Source organism: Gracilinanus agilis, chromosome 2 (assembly GCF_016433145.1).
Source record: "Gracilinanus agilis isolate LMUSP501 chromosome 2, AgileGrace, whole genome shotgun sequence".
Lineage (NCBI taxonomy): Eukaryota > Metazoa > Chordata > Mammalia > Didelphimorphia > Didelphidae > Gracilinanus > Gracilinanus agilis.
The window spans coordinates 285,103,610-285,118,975 of NC_058131.1; the positions used below are offsets into that span (position 1 = coordinate 285,103,610).

Here is a 15,366-nt window from a genome sequence, read left to right on the forward strand (position 1 = left end):
AAAGAAGGAAAAGGAACAGAGATAAAGGAGAGGAACAAAGGGAAAGATGGTGGGAGCCAGGAAGAAAAAGAAAGCCATAAGAAAAATGGGAACAAAGTCTGACAGAGGATCAGAGACAGACACGAGCACTCAGGAACAAGAGGGGGAATCAGATGGACAGTAAATGGCAGATCGCAGTGGGTTCTCTCTCACCAGGAAGGTTAGGGCCTTGGCTACCCTGTAGTTTGCCCCCCTTGTGTTAGAGGGGGAATTGAAGCCCAGGTCTGGGCAGAGGCTCATGTTCAAGGTCACTTGATGGCAGGGCCAGGACTAGATCCTAACTGGGTGCTTTCTGCCAGATCATCCTAGGACATGGGAAGCTACCTACTCCCTTCCCTTCGCCCTCCCTGGGCAATTTCCTTGCCTGCTGGCAGCCTGCCCCTGCCCTGGTGAGTGATCTGAGTCCTGAGCCAGCAGGGACCTGAGCATGACGCAAAGGACACAAGAAGGGGCCTGAGGCCCAGGGCAGGAAGGTGATAGCTGACTCTGGCTCCGGCTGGGGCCCAGTGCCCAGGGGATGGGGAGCAGCCAAACACCTTCCTCTCAGCAGCTAATAATACCCTGGACTGGGAGACAATGGCAGGAGCGGCGACTGCTCTCTGATGTAACACGTGGCACTTCCACAGGGCCCTGGGCATCACCTCTGAAGCCCAGTTCTCCAGCTGCCCAGAACTGAGAAAGGGCAGCCCAGAAAACCAGGGCCTTCCCCTGAGAAGTCCCCCTCACCTTTCTCTCTATCCTTGGCCTTGATTCGGTCTGACAAACATGGGGGCTGGAACGGGGAGGGTTAAGGAGAAACCTCAAGGCTTACTTTCCAAAAGGATGAATAGGGGGCAGCTGGATGGCTCAGTGGATGGAGAACCAGGCCCAGAACAGGAGGTCCTGGGTTCAAATTTGACCTCAGACACTTTCTAGCTGTGTGACCCTGGGCAAGTCACTTGACCCCCATTGCCTAGCCCTTAACCACTCTTCTGCCTTAGAACCAATATCTAGTATTGATTCTAAGATGGAAGGTAAGGGTTAAAAAAGAACAAAGGGATGGATACAGTGTAAGGGGGCTTGAGCATGGGAACTCCCTGCTCCCCTTTTATAAATCAGGAAATGCTGAGAGCCAGAGGGTCTGGGGGAGAGAAGCTAGGGGAAGTGCTTAAGGATGAGGAAGGGTGGAAATTAATGGAAGCAGGCCCAATTGGGGGATGGGGGAGTCTAGAGATGGCCCTGTGACTAGGAGGAGCCTCAAGAAGCCTTCTAATCCATTTTTCTGCTTCTGAACCACCTCAGATAGTTGTCGCTCTGTCCTCTTTTTTTTTTTTAAACCCTTTCTGTCTGTCTTGGAATCAATACTGAGTATCACTTTCAAGGCAGAAGAGCAGTAAGAGCTAGGCAATGGGGATTAAATGACTTGCCCAGGGTCCCACAGCTAGGAAGTGTCTGAAGTCAGATTTGAACCCAGGACCTTCAGACTTCAGACCTGGCTCTCTGTCCACTGAGCTTCCTAGCTGCTGCTTTTGTCTTTTTTTAAAAGAATAGATCATTAGTCTAATTGTGAACCCCTTCATTTCCTCTTACTGATCTCTCAGGTGAAATTCATCTCTATATTTCATTCATCCTTCAGGGACCTGCTTAAGAAAGCAGGCGCTTCCACTTGAAAGGCCACTCCTACCTCTGTTCTACTCCATCCATCCTGCTTAGAGAGCATTCAACCACTTTTGTCCAGTGTGGTGATCTTTTCTTAGCTCACCCAGTAGACAGGAAGGTCTCCAAGGGCACAGACTTTCCTTTCTCTGGTTCTCCCACGGTAGCTAGCACGGGCTCTGGGAATGAGCCTCTCATCCTCAGCATCTCCCTCCCTTCTTGTCTTAGGCCCTAATGGAGCAGGAGAATAGGGATGGAGGAGAGGGCTGGGGAGATTCAGAAAAAGAGCATTTCTTTGGGGCAGCTGGGTGGTTCAGTGGATTGAGAGCCAAGCCTAGAGCTAAGAGGTCCTGGGTTCAAATCTCATCTCAGATCCTTCCTAACTGTGTGACCCTGGGCAAGTCACTTAACCACCATTGCCTAGTCCTTACCATTCTTCTGCCTTAAAATCAATATTTAGTATTGATTCTAAGATTGAAGGTAAGGTTTAAAAAAAATTGATACTAAGTATTTTGTTAAATATTTCCTAATTATAATTTCTTAAAACCCTTATCTTCTAAGAATTGATACTAAGTATTAGTTCCAAGACAGAAGACAGTTGGAATTATGTCATGCCCAGGGTCACACAGCTAGAAAAGGGTCTAAAATCAAATTTGAACTGCACTGGCTGCACCTCATACTAGAAATTTAACAACTGGCTCTTTAGTTCAAGCTGCCTCCAATGTACCTCTACTCGCCCTTCTCCTCATCTGCTGCCTTTGAACTACAGATTTGTAGTCTGGTACCTCAGCAGAGCTGGAACCAATATTTCCTGCCACAGGGTAAAATTCATAAAACATACTCAGGCGAGCAGGATAGAAAAGCACCTGTAACTTTTTAATGTAGGTCCTGCAAGGGATAGGGGCCTACGTCCCACCCCATGGAGCTAAAAAGCATAGTCCTAGCTCCACAAGAAATACTCCAATCAAGTTCCTGCTACATTAATATGTTTTTCTGAGGTTCTGAGGGTGAGTGCAGACCCTGATAAAGAGAAAATCTGATCCCAAGTGGAGAAACTCAGATGGAGACTCACAAAATTCTTTCTTCCTTCCTTCCTTCCTCCCTCTCTCCTTCTCTCCTTCTCTCTCTCTCTCTCTCTCTCTCTCTCTCTCTCTCTCTCTCTCTTTCTTTCTTTCTTTCTTTCTCTCCTCCTTTCTCTCCCTTCTTTCCTTCCTTCCTTCCCTCCTTCCACTTGACAACTTAGTAACAACTCTGAGATAGAAGGAAGGACAAGCAAACAGGATTAAGTGACTTGCCCAGGTTCACAAAACTAGGTAGTGCCTAAGATCAGATTTGAACCTAGGTCCTCCTGACTCCTGTCCTGGCACTCTATCCACTGTGCCATCTAGTTGCCCTCTGAAAAGCAGCTTTCTGAAAATTTCCCTCATCTTTTTAGGAACCCACAAGGGTCTTCTTCGAGGCAACTGATGTCAACTACACTCCTTTGCCGGACTTCTTCAGAAGGGAAGAACTCCTTGACTGGGTCCAGAGGACACATGGCAACATTACCTCCTATGCAGAGATGGATGACCCCCAGAGCATCACCCTCCACCTGGGTCAAGGTCAGTTTTTTCAAGAAAAGGCTTCCCTCGGGCATAATCTTTTCCTTTCCCCCCAAATTCCCACCCCTTTCCCTTATAGCAGTGGGAATACCCACTACTAAAGCTGGAAGAAATCTTAGAAATAATGTTCTTCAACAGCACTTTCTTCTCCCCAACCCAATTTTTTTCTAGGATGAAAGAGGCCTAGAAAAAAGATAAAATGACTTGCTGAAAGTTAGTCCACAGTGTAGTGGCAGAGACAGGGAGATACTGTGATATTGCATTTTGTCCTTTTCCTTGACATGAATAATATAATTTTTAAAATTGATATTTTAGTTTTCTCTAGTCACATGTAAAAACAATTTTTAACATTCATTTAAAAATTTTTTGAGTTCCAAATTCTCTCCCTCCTTACTATCTTCCCTGCTCCCTGAAACAGTAAGAAATCTGACAAAGATTTTACATGTGAAATCACATAAAATGGAATAATATCATTTTAGAATAAATTACTTTTATTTTTTATGTTTTTTTTAACCCTTATCTTTCATCTTAGAATCTATACCATGTATTAGTTCCAAGGCAGAAGAGTGGCAAGGGCTAGGCAATGGGGGTCAAGTGACTTGTCCAGGGTTACACAACTAGGAAATGTCTGAGGCCAAATTTAAATCCAGGACCTCCCATCTCTAGGCCTGGCTTTGAACCCACTGCGCCACTTAGTTAAACTCCCTCATTTATTTACTTTAAAACGTTTAAACTGGTAATATCTAACCCCATGTGATGCCTTCCTTTACCCCACTTTTCATTCAGTGTGGATCAAAAGACAGATTCTACTCCATCTCAGACCACTGAAGCCAGTCACAGACTGGGGAGATTAGAAAGTCTTTCTCTCCATTCCCTCGGAACCCAACAAACTGTCCCCAAGGCCAATGATGGTCCTATTGTAAACCAGCAAGGTCAAGTGTGTTCTCTATAAGTACTCATCCATCTCCCAAAGTCTGCTTGGCCCACAGAGACATTTTTCTGGATTAGCAAACTGTTGTTCCTGGCCCAAGCTTGTAACCTAGTGTATGGAATAAACCTTTTTTACTGACAACACACTTTTATTCCTAATTGCACTGAAATGGGTTTCTTTGCCCTGTAAACAGTAAGACTAGAGGAGGCAGAAGTCAGAACTTGAAGCCATCTTTTGACTCCTGGTCCACATCAGCAACGTGGATATCATCAGCAATAACAACCAAATGTTATAGAAAATCATTGTCTGGCAAAGAAACTCAAACAACACGGAATAAGGAATGAAAGATCTTTATTAGGCACGGGCCCAGAGGGAGATCACATTTCCCACCCTGGGCCCCCCAGCATTGGGGGAACAGGCATTCTATATTCTCTGCCTGGTCTTGCCTCCAGCTTGTCTCAAACCAGGTGGGAGCTGAAGTGGGGGTGGGAGCTGTCTGGCCTTCAGGCTGAGGAGAGAAGACTGACCCTGCAAGCAGGGAGTGAGCTGGAGGGGGGTGGCTGTCTGGCCTTCATGATGTCAGTACTCTCCAGGCCCCACTGGAGCTCAGGACCTCCACTCCAGCAGCCTCCCCCATGAAGCATGCAGAAGTTGAAAACCCCTTATAGATATTTTAGTATAAACTCTCATCTTACAGGTAAGGACACTAAAATCCAGAGAGGTAAAAATGATTTGGTCAAGGTTTTATAGCAATTTAGTAGCAGGGCAGTGACTAGAACCCAGGACTTCTAGTCAAGGACTCTACATTATTGTCTGGAGAGCAAAACTTTCACTAGTGGTCCTCCCACCATTCTCGAGGTTCTCCTAGTTTCCTTGATGCTGAGTTGGGCCAGAAAATCTGGCTCCCTTTGGGAGGTCCTGTTTGTCCCCACTGTGGTTATGACAAAAGCAGGGGTGACTGGGTGACCTCTCAACCCTATTCTCTATATCCATTCCCCAGCCCTAACATCTGCATTCCCGTGTCTCCTGGAGTCGAACTTCAACATGGGCAGCTACCTAACCTGGGAGACTGTTGCACCAAACGTCAGAGGCTGCCGCTTCAGCAAGGGGCTGGGCAAGAAGGTGGCTCACGTTCTGAAGATCGCACAGGGTTCCTCAAGCAGGTAATGGAGCTGGCCCAGGGACCCAAACCATTTGCCCCAGTCTGGTCAGGGTTGCAAGTATTCCCCTTATCTCCCTGGAGTTCTTCCTGTGTGCCTGTGGTCAGCATTTGCCCATCTGGGTCCCTTTCTTCTTCTGGTGACTCTATGCATCCTTTGTCATCTTACCACAGTCTGTGCCCACTCCCTGGGGTTGCTGCTTTTCCAGCTTGCTCCCATGACTTCTGCTGCTTTTCTCTATAGAATGGTCCCATTGCCCAACTCCCAATGGCAAGACAAGTTCTCCCAGGAAGTCTCTCCTCTTCCTGTCTAATTACTTGGGTATTTGGGGTGTGGGATTCTTTTAGCCCTCAGACAGTGGAGGTGAAGATGGACTTGAGCTGCCCTTTTGGACATCTGAATCCCACACTGGAAGCTGTGCTGATCCTGCAGGGACCCCAAAATGTCAATTGGCTGATTGACTCCCACCATAGTGTGCAGATCGAGGTAAACTCAACCCTCTACCCCCTCCTCCTCTGTCTTCTCTTCACCTAGGGGTGGGAGAAACTAACTCTTAGACACCCATTGTGGATAAGGTCAACTATTTCAGCCTACCTCTCAGTTTTCCCCATATATCTTATCTACTTTGGGAAAGGTCAATGAGTTAAGAACTGTTAGAAATGGAAGGGATGTAGGAAGATGGGGTTTGCATGGTTTAGGATAAGGAGCTCTAGGGGAGAAGGAATGGAAGGTCCCCAGCTCTTTGGGGCCAAACATAAGAAAAAAGGAAGCAATTTTCACTATACAATGCTTCTTTCCTTGCCATCCCATTCTTATCTTTGCTCTTCTGTGTCTTCTGCATTTCTATCTTCCCTTGATCTCTCCTCTTCCACCTTCTCTCCATTCCTGTTTCTTCCTTTCTCTGCCATCTTCTTTTCTTCCCTCTTTTTTCTCACAATTCCTGATTTCTATCGTCCCCACTACCCCCTCTCTATTTTTGTTTTTATCTTCCCTCCTTCAGACCACAGGTGAATACTCCTTCAAGATCTTTCCCAACAACAGCATCCCTGGCTCCATCCTGTCTGACACGCTCCAAGGACTGCTTGATGAGGTCCGGAAGAAGTTCAATGCTAGCACCGTCGCCTCCTATGTGGAGATTCCAGCTACCAGCCATATTTCCCTGTGGGCCCCTAGTTGTGGTGAGACTACATACTTGAAGATGTTTCTTGGTCCCTTCTGGGAACCTCTTGGGGCTTCTCCAAATCTCAGTCATGATCCAACACCTTGTAGTCCTGATTGGTCAGAAGGCCTTGATCTTAGTCCTGTTTCTGCTATTAACTCGCTGTATGACTTGGAACCAATCTCTTCACCTCTCTAGGTCTTAATTTTCACAGCTATAAAATTATGAGGTCTCTAAGTGTCCTTCTGGCCCCCAAATACCAAGTGTATCACCCTTTGTTGAGTAACTGGAGTATAGGTAGGAGTGGGAAGGAGTTGGAAATATTGGGTTCCTGGCCCTAATCTCTTGACTTTTCCTACAGCTTCCACAGTAGAAACCTCACCTTCTCCAGTGCTGACAACTCCATCCGGAATGACTTGCTATTTCCCTCTGCTGAGTTCCCTACTTTTGCCCCAGTGTTCCCCAGACAGCATGACATTGGTGCTAAAGAAGGAGTTTATTATGGTATGGGCAGATATTTGGTTGGGGGATGGGAAGGGGAGTCTGCCTAGAGCAGTGATGGTGAACCTATGGCATGGATGCCAAAGATGGCACTGAGTGCTCTCTGTGGGCACGTGGCCACCCCCCACCTCCACCCTGGAGTTCGTTACTAGAAAGGCAGAGGGACTTGAGTGGAACTGCTCCCCTTCCCCTCTCCACCACACCTGATGACATTTTTTCACATCCGTCACCCTCTGCCCATTAGCCCAATGGGAGCACAGGTGGCAGAGCTGGAGGGGAGGTGGGTGGCTCACAGGTGGCAGAGCTGGAGGGGAACAGAGTGCTCTGGCCACTCCCCTCTCCAGATGCCTTTCATCACCTGCCTCAATGCCCAGCAGCCCCATGGGAGTGTTTCCTCCCTCCATTGTGTGGTGTAAGGGTGGGGCACAGCAAATGGTGGGAGGAGTGACCCAGCACTGAGTGGGGAGGGGCAGGGCCTGGCACTCCATCTCTAAAAGGTTCGGCATCACTGGCCTAGAGTATGAAAAGCATTGTTATGGTTTATAGTCAGGTCTAGAGAAGTTGAAGAGATGTTATAAATAAGTTGGATCCAGGAATCCTTGGATCTGGCTCTGGAAAAGGTAGCAAGATGGGGTGTCTCAGTGGCTCAGTGGATAGAGAGCCAGGCATAGAAATAGGAGGTTCTGGGTTCAAATATGGCCTCAGATATTTCCTAGTTGTGTGACTCTAGGCAAGTTACTTAACCCTAATTGCCTAGTCCTTACCTTCTGCCTTGGAACTGCTACTTAAGGATCAATTCTAAGACCAAAGGTAAGGGTTTGTTTGTTTTTTTAGGTAGCAAGATGTCACAAATGTATCCAACTCAAATATCTTCCTTCTTGAAAATTTCCTTGATTAACCCTACCAATAATGGCCTTCCTTTTTGACCCTCACATAACAACTTGTTTGGCCCCTCTGTACTACACTCATCATGGAATATCACATATTAGAGTTATGTGTTTCTGCCTTATCTTCTAACTAGACCTTCAGTTCCTCAAGGGTAGGAACTGTCTTATCATTTAAGTGTTGTCTTCCCCAATAGAATGGAAGCTCTTTGAAAACAGCAAGTCTTTTTATTTTTTTGTCTTTGGATCCTTGGTGCTTAGTACGTTGGCCACATTGTAGGCTCTTTTTAAACATAATTTTCTTTTTCTTTTTTACATATCAACACAGTTTTAATAATTGTTTTCTGCCATTTTGCAACCTATGTTCTCTTCCTCTCTCCCACCCTTCCCCAAAAGGGCACGTAATATATATTGGACATACGTATTATCATATAATACATACCTCCATGTTGGGAAAGAAGATGTAATTGGATTATAGGCTCTCAATAAATGCTTGTGGTTGGGGGCAGCTGGGTGGCTTAGTGGATTGAGAGCCAGGCCTAGAGACAGGAGGTTCTGGGTTCCAATCTGGCCTCAGACACTTCCCAGCTGTGTGACCCTGGACAAGTCATTTAATCCCTATTGCCTAGCCCTCACTTCTCTTCTGTCTTGGAACCAATACACAATATTGATTCTAAGATGGAAGGCAAGGGCCATAAACAAACAAACAACAAATAAATGTGTGTGGCTTCTCCAGACTTTGATTCTTCCCATCATAGTGCTTTGGGCTAAAATATTTAATGAAGAAATGAAAGAACATTCACAAAACAACACCCTGGGCCTCAATGTCCCTATCTATAAAATAGAGAGTCAGACTTGATCTTTGAAGTTGCTGCCAGCTTTGACAGTCTATAGTTTCATGATTTAGCAAATTAGGCATGATGGGGGTGGTGTGGTGTAGAGGATCACCCTGTCCTGATATTGCCCTGCTCCTTCCCAGGTCCTGAACTGTCAGATCAAACACCTCTCCTTCCGAGACCCCAGTTGCCAGTCACAAGACAAAGAAAACCAGTTTGTGTTAAGCAGCCCCTTCAATGAGTGCGGGATGAATCTGAGGAAAGGTGTCATTTTAAACAATGAGGTGAGTTGAGGCCTGAGCTTCAGGGGACCAACCCCTCCCCCCCCCCCCCCCCGCCAGAACTCCCTGCAGTCCAAACAGACAGGGCTCCCCAATTCTGTTTCCTCCCATAGGCCTCCTTCTCTCCCTACTCCAGACCCTACATGGTGCCTCTGGGATCAGCCAAGAGCCGCTCTCATGCACTTGCCGTCCTTTTGAAACTAACCATTCCAGCCTGTTCCAGTTCTTGAAGACACAGTTCTTGAGGACTTTTAACTGGTCTTCAAGGAATCAATCTTTTTGAGCCTCGAGGGCTCCCTTACATTTTGGGACTCCTAGGTTGGACAAATGACTTCCTGACTCACCACTAGCTCACTCTAGGATCACAGCCGGGCTTTGAATTTGCCCTACCTAGCCAGCCCTCAGATTTTCCCTCTTAAAAGGAGAGGATTGATTTAGATGCTCTCCAAGGTCCTGTTCAGCTCTGACACTCTCTAAGTTCTGATTCTTGATTTCTGTTCCCTCAGGTGACTGTGACCTTGACCTCCAGTTCTGTTCCAGTTTTGGTGAGCAGGAGCTCCCTTTCCCTTCCCTCCCCCATCTCTCCACCTACCACTAGATTTCTGGGTTTTAATCCATATTCCCTGGCCTGGAAATTGGCATTCCTCAGTTCCCTCCTTGACTCTGAAGGATGGCTTTGAGGGGAATGGGATAGGATTTCCCTCTCCTGTCCACCACTACATGCTGAGATGCAACTGTGTCCTAGTGTAAGGGAGGTTCAGGTTCCCTGCCCCTGACTTCCTATGTAACTTTGGCCAAGTTCCATTTCTCAGGATGTTCCTTAGAATAAGAAAAGTCATCCTGCCCCCCCCCCCACCCAGGTTTATGGCATTCCTTGGCCCAAGATGGGTCCACCCCAACTAGGACATCTAACTCCCCCCTGGACAATGTGCCTGTAACTTGAAAGATGGTCACAAGTGGGATCTCTCAGATCTTCCTGGAGTGACTGAGAGCCATGTGCCTGCCTCCCATTCCTTACAGATAGAGGTTGAGTGCTTTAACACCAGCGCCTTTTCTGTCCAAATGGAGGCCTATGACAGCCAGCAATTTCTTCGGACCTCCAACACCATTGAGCTGGGCCAGCGAGCCTATGTGCAGGTAGGAGTCAGCCTGCTTCCACCAACTGCTCCCCAGAGCTACCCACTCAGATAGAATGAAAAGGGGAGGTCCCAGGGTTCCACGTCTCCAGTTATCACCCTGCCCCCCTCAAAGGCTGGTCTTAGACCCAGGGCTCCCTCCTTCTTGCTATTCTGAACCACTCTTTCCACAGGTGACAGTAGCCCCAGCAATTGAAGAGCTCATTACACATCTGGACAGCTGCTCCCTGGACCTGGGGCCAGAGGCTGACCCTGTGGAACTAATCGAAGATCAAGTGGCTAAGAGCCCCAGGGCGAGCTTTCTGATGTCAGATTTCACCAGGATCCAATTCAGCTTCCTTCTCCGGGGTCACATAGTGCCCACGCCAACTCCTGCCATACTTAGCTGCAATGTAGAACTGGTCCTCATGACCAAGAAAGAGGTAAGATGGAGACTCTGGGGCAGGAATTCAGTTAAGTAAATCTGTATTAGGAAGTGGAAAGGGAAAAGATCTTGTGGTAGCTAAAACCTGGCTAGCTGTAATCAGCACATAGCAAGACAATGAACCCTGTGTACATCGTTTACAGACAGTTGGATTTGGAGTTAGGAAGACTTCAGTTCAAATTCTTGCTACACTTCCTAGCTGTGACTCTGGACAAGTCACTAAACTGCTCTCAGACTCAGTTCCTTCATCTGTAAAATGAGAATAAGAATGACACCCCACAGGGTTGTTGTGAACAGCAAGTATGATAAAAAGATTTAAAAAAAAAAACCACCTTGCCTTACAAACCCTAAAATGCTAACATTATTAGGAGCTCATCATCTAATCTTAATACAAACTTTTATCAGACTATTTACTGCCTCAGGGAAGTGGGGAGTAGAGAGGGAGAGAGTTTGAATCAGGTCAGAAAACAGTTGTCAAAAATTGTTTTTTTACATGCAATTGAAAAAATAAAACAGTTAAACAAACAAAAATACAGGTAGTTGCATTTCACAATATTACATGATAAGTGTTTTAAGTTTCAAAGCTCCTATGTGCTAGATTCTATGGGGGTATACAAAAGTATGCAAGATATGGCCTCAGGGCAGCTGTATGGCTCAATAGTTAGTGGGCCAGGCCTGGAGACAAGAGGTCCTGGGTTCAAATCTGACCTCAGACACTTCCCAGCTATGTGACTGGACAAGTCACTTGACCCCCACTGCTTAGCCCTAACACTCTTCTGCCTTAGAACCAGTACCCACTATTGATTCTAAGACAGAAGGTAAGGGCTAAACAAAAACAAAACAAAAAAACAAGGCCTGGTTCCTGCCCTTAAGGGGAGATAAGAGTACACAGAAAGGTCACTAATGCTGTAAGGCTGGATGTAGAAATTGTCAGGTCAGTAATATGTCCAGGAAGTGCAGGAGAGGTTGGGGGTCAGCGGAGCTCACTGTGAGCCAGGGTGGCATGAATTGTAACTTAAAGAATGAGGTAGAGTTTAGCCATGTAGAGGGAAGCGAAGGGGGTGGCTGAGACATTAACCTATACAACACTCTCCTTTCTTCCCACACTCTAGACCAAGACTACCATTAAGACCTCAGTGAAGTTAAACATCAGCAATCCCATAAGTGAGTAGAATTTTGGTCTCTTCTCTGTCCCCACCCCCCTCCCCAGAGATGAATAGCAGCTTCTGAGGCTGAGATCTGGGCTTCCTCCATTGGGAATCTAGACCGACAGGATGCAGGGAAGGTGACATTGGCCCGGGACTATGTCTGGGAGCTGTGGGTATCACGAAAGCACAGAAGGGAGGAAAAACTCAAAGATAAACCCTGAGAAGAGAAGCTGGAGCAAACTCCAGATGCCCCAGGCCCATCAGATTGAAGAGGACCAGAGAGCTAATCATAACACGCCAGGGCTGGAGGCAACTTTGGAGACCAGCTCTCTTAGGCCATGTTTGTCCTTGTGAGCTAGGGTTGCTAAGCAGGGAGAATGCCTCTTCCCTGGAGAGGGCCACAGCTTTGGCTTTTGGCTTCACCTCTGAGCTGTTCTGTACAGGAGATTCTTGGGAGTGGAACAGAAGGGGATGAAGCATTCCTCTGGGAGACCAGTTGGACTGGAAAGTAGCTCTTCTTGGCCCGGCTGTCTTCCTACAGAGGAGGGCTCCAGAGAGTGGCTGCTACCCTGGGGAGTGTGGCTCGGTTTCCTTCCTCTCTGGAACGTGCCTGGGACACATCTCTCCTGCTCCTAGTAGCCCCCAGAATGGATGACTCTCCCCCCTTCCTTCCCCCATGGCTTCCGGCTTCTGTTTGCTTGCCTCCCTTAAGACCCCCTGTCCCCAGTGAGCAGGAAGAGTCGCTGACCCTGGGGCCTGCGCTCATCCTCCCCTTCTCCCTCCCCTTTAAGGCTAGAGCCAACATTCCCTAGAAAGGACCCAGGTGTCCAGGAAAAAGAGGAGGGGCCTTTGCTATCTTCTTCAGAAGACTTCACAGATTGGTCCCACCTTTTAGAGCTGGTGGTTCCAAACCTTGGTGGGTGGGGAGGGAGTCGGATTGACTCCCAGCTTAAGAGAAATAAAGGGAGATGAAAAATGCCAAAAATGTGTAAATCCCAGTGGTTCTATGGCCAGACTTTGGGTGAATAGTCTATAAAATGTAGTTAGGGTGGGGCAACCTCCATCACAGGGACAGAGCAGAGCCCAAGGTCAGCTGGCCACCATATTAGATAGGCCCAGGGAAGATTTGACTACAACATCTCACCTTGTGGATTCTGGCAGGCAGCTGCTGCTATCCCAGCAACCAACTCCTTCTGGTTTGTCAGGGAAATAATCCTCCACACCCTAACTTCCCATTACCCATTATCTCAAGACTGAGGAAATAAAGTAGGTTGTCCCTCTGGAAAAGGATGGGGAGCCCAGAACTAGAGCATAATGCCAGAAAAAATCTTATGGCAGAGGTGAAAATCCCTGATAGATCAGGTCTGGATCGTTCCTTGGATGATCAAAGCCAGTGGATATCTTGCCATAAAGTGGGCACACTAAAAGGGCCCGGTCACTTAGAAGATCAGAGACAAGAGAGCGAGACTGAAAGATCTTTGGGGAGCTGAAAGTTGAGCCAAGAGAGTTGTTTGGACAAGTTGGCCCTGCCTAGCTGCCAGGGCATGGTCAGCCTAGGTTACTGGCAGTTACCATCCTGGGGAGTGGGGTTGGGTCTGACCTGCTCATGGAGACAGATTCAAAGGGACCTGAGGGAGTGCAGCTTCCTAGCTCAGTGGATAGTGTCAGACCTGGAGTCACAAGGTCTTGGGTTCAAATCTGGCCTTAGATACTTCCTAGCTGTGTGACCCTGGGCAAGACATTTAATTCCCATTGCCTAGCCCTTACGGCTCTGCCATCGTGGGTCCAATACATAGTACTGAGTCTAAGCCAGAATGAGAGGTTGGAGAATAGCACAGAGCTTTCTTCTGACTTGCCACTTCTTGTCTCCTGCTAGCCCAAGGCCTGGGCATGCCCGCAGTCCTGGGAATCACCTTTGGAGCCTTCATCATTGGAGCCCTGCTCACTGCGGCCCTCTGGTACATCTACTCCCATACCCGTGAGTACCCACCTCCCTTTTGGCCAGCATCCCCTCCCCTCCCCTAGGCCTCCAGATCGAGCATTTGGCCCCAGTGCTCCAATTCTCTCCTTCAGTCCACCCTGGCTGATCAGGGGGCACCCAAAAGGAGGGCAGGGGATCAGTTATCTCACTCTCTCTTGGAAACTAGTCCAAGGGTTATTAAGATGGTGGGGGCGGCAGGGGTGGGCCTGGGAGAGAAGCCAGTTGGTCTGGAACTTACCGCAGGCGGTTGGGGTGGCTTATCACCACTCCAACCATCGGTCCCCACCCAGGTCCTCCAGGCAAGCGGCAGCCAGTGATGGCCACAGTGCCAGCCTCTGAAAGCAGCAGCACCAACCATAGCATTGGCAGCACTCAGAGCACGCCCTGCTCCACCAGCAGCATGGCATAACCCACCCCAACTCATCCCCACTGGCCCAGACTGGACCACCTCCGGCCTGAGAAGGCTCACTTGGCACCCTGGGCCTGGATCACATCTCCAGATTCCAGGAAGCGTGCCTGCCTTTTTCTACACTGTGGGCTTTTGAAGAGTCGGCCTGGGCCCAGCCTCTTTGATCCAAAGATGGTTGCAGGGTGTGGGGATGGAAGGTAGGCTCAGGGCGTCATCGTGAGCCTGACACCTTCAGAGACAAGACAAACTACACCCCCTCTACACACACACACCCAAGAGCAGAAATGGGTGTTGGCAGCGCCTGCAGGAGAGACTGGCACGACTGATAACCCCAGACTCTTAGACATTCAATGAATGGTTGTGTCCACCCAAACCCCAGCCCAAAAGACAATCCTATCCCAGAATTTGATGAGTCACCACTTCAGGCTATGGCCCAAACTCTTTAGAGGGGACCCATCTCAAAGCACCTTGAATTCAGCATTGGCCATGCGGGTTCCAGCAGACGACCTCTCCACTGGTCATGGAGTTTTGGGGGGTGAGGCCTACTTCCTGAGCTGTATATATGCCTCACAGTATTGTACTTTATTGTGTAAAATGTATTTGTTATTTTAATATCAGTCCAGAGTTCTCCAAGCTCCGGGAGTTTGCCATAGAAAGAAATGAGTAAAATTTAAACCCAGGACCAGCCTGCCCACGTCACAATGACCCCTGAGGGAGGTTAAGGGATGGGAAGGGGTGGGGGAGAGGGAGGATCAGAGTGGAATCTGCACTTTAGAGTGGGTCATCCCCGCTGGATCCTGTAGCTCTGTGGCAGAGGATGAGGTCTCTCCTCTTCCCCAGGGGCATTTCCCCAGGCACTCCTTCCTAGCCCAGTGCCCCACCACCAGCCCGGGCCTGGAGCTCTAGGAGTTCCTCCTTCCCTGAAGATGCTGCAGCAATAGATTCTTCTGTCCCAGGCTGGGCAGGAGGACCCATGGGCTCCAGGAAGGACACAGCTGTGCCCCTGGCTAGCTGGAAGTGCCCTCCATTCTATATATGCCACCAAGGACAGCAGTGGCACAAGCAAGCCCTTCTCCTGACCACGAGGCAATGGGGGAACAAACCCCAGGGTAGTGAGTGAGCTACCCTTTGGCCCAAGGGGGCACTGGATCCTGAAGCCGTTCAGGCCCACTTGCTCACTGCTGCCCTGTTGGAAGACCTTCTACCTGCCTGCATACAAACATACATACATACATACACAC

At 48.4% G+C, this 15,366-nt stretch overlaps 1 protein-coding gene across 1 annotated transcript in view; it reads left to right on the forward strand.

Annotated features, from left to right (window-relative positions):
- The window catches only part of ENG (endoglin), a 48,611-nt gene extending 33,830 nt beyond the window's left edge, over positions 1-14,781 (forward strand). Inside the window, exons 4-15 of the mRNA XM_044664071.1 lie at positions 3,110-3,275; positions 5,207-5,369; positions 5,714-5,852; positions 6,367-6,544; positions 6,887-7,029; positions 8,890-9,030; positions 9,534-9,572; positions 10,048-10,164; positions 10,337-10,585; positions 11,700-11,751; positions 13,612-13,713; positions 14,007-14,781. Coding sequence (XP_044520006.1) covers positions 3,110-3,275; positions 5,207-5,369; positions 5,714-5,852; positions 6,367-6,544; positions 6,887-7,029; positions 8,890-9,030; positions 9,534-9,572; positions 10,048-10,164; positions 10,337-10,585; positions 11,700-11,751; positions 13,612-13,713; positions 14,007-14,125 — 1,608 coding nt within the window. The 3' untranslated portion in view covers positions 14,126-14,781. The remainder of the gene's footprint in view (positions 1-3,109; positions 3,276-5,206; positions 5,370-5,713; positions 5,853-6,366; positions 6,545-6,886; positions 7,030-8,889; positions 9,031-9,533; positions 9,573-10,047; positions 10,165-10,336; positions 10,586-11,699; positions 11,752-13,611; positions 13,714-14,006) is intronic.
- The last annotated feature ends 585 nt before the right edge of the window (positions 14,782-15,366 follow it).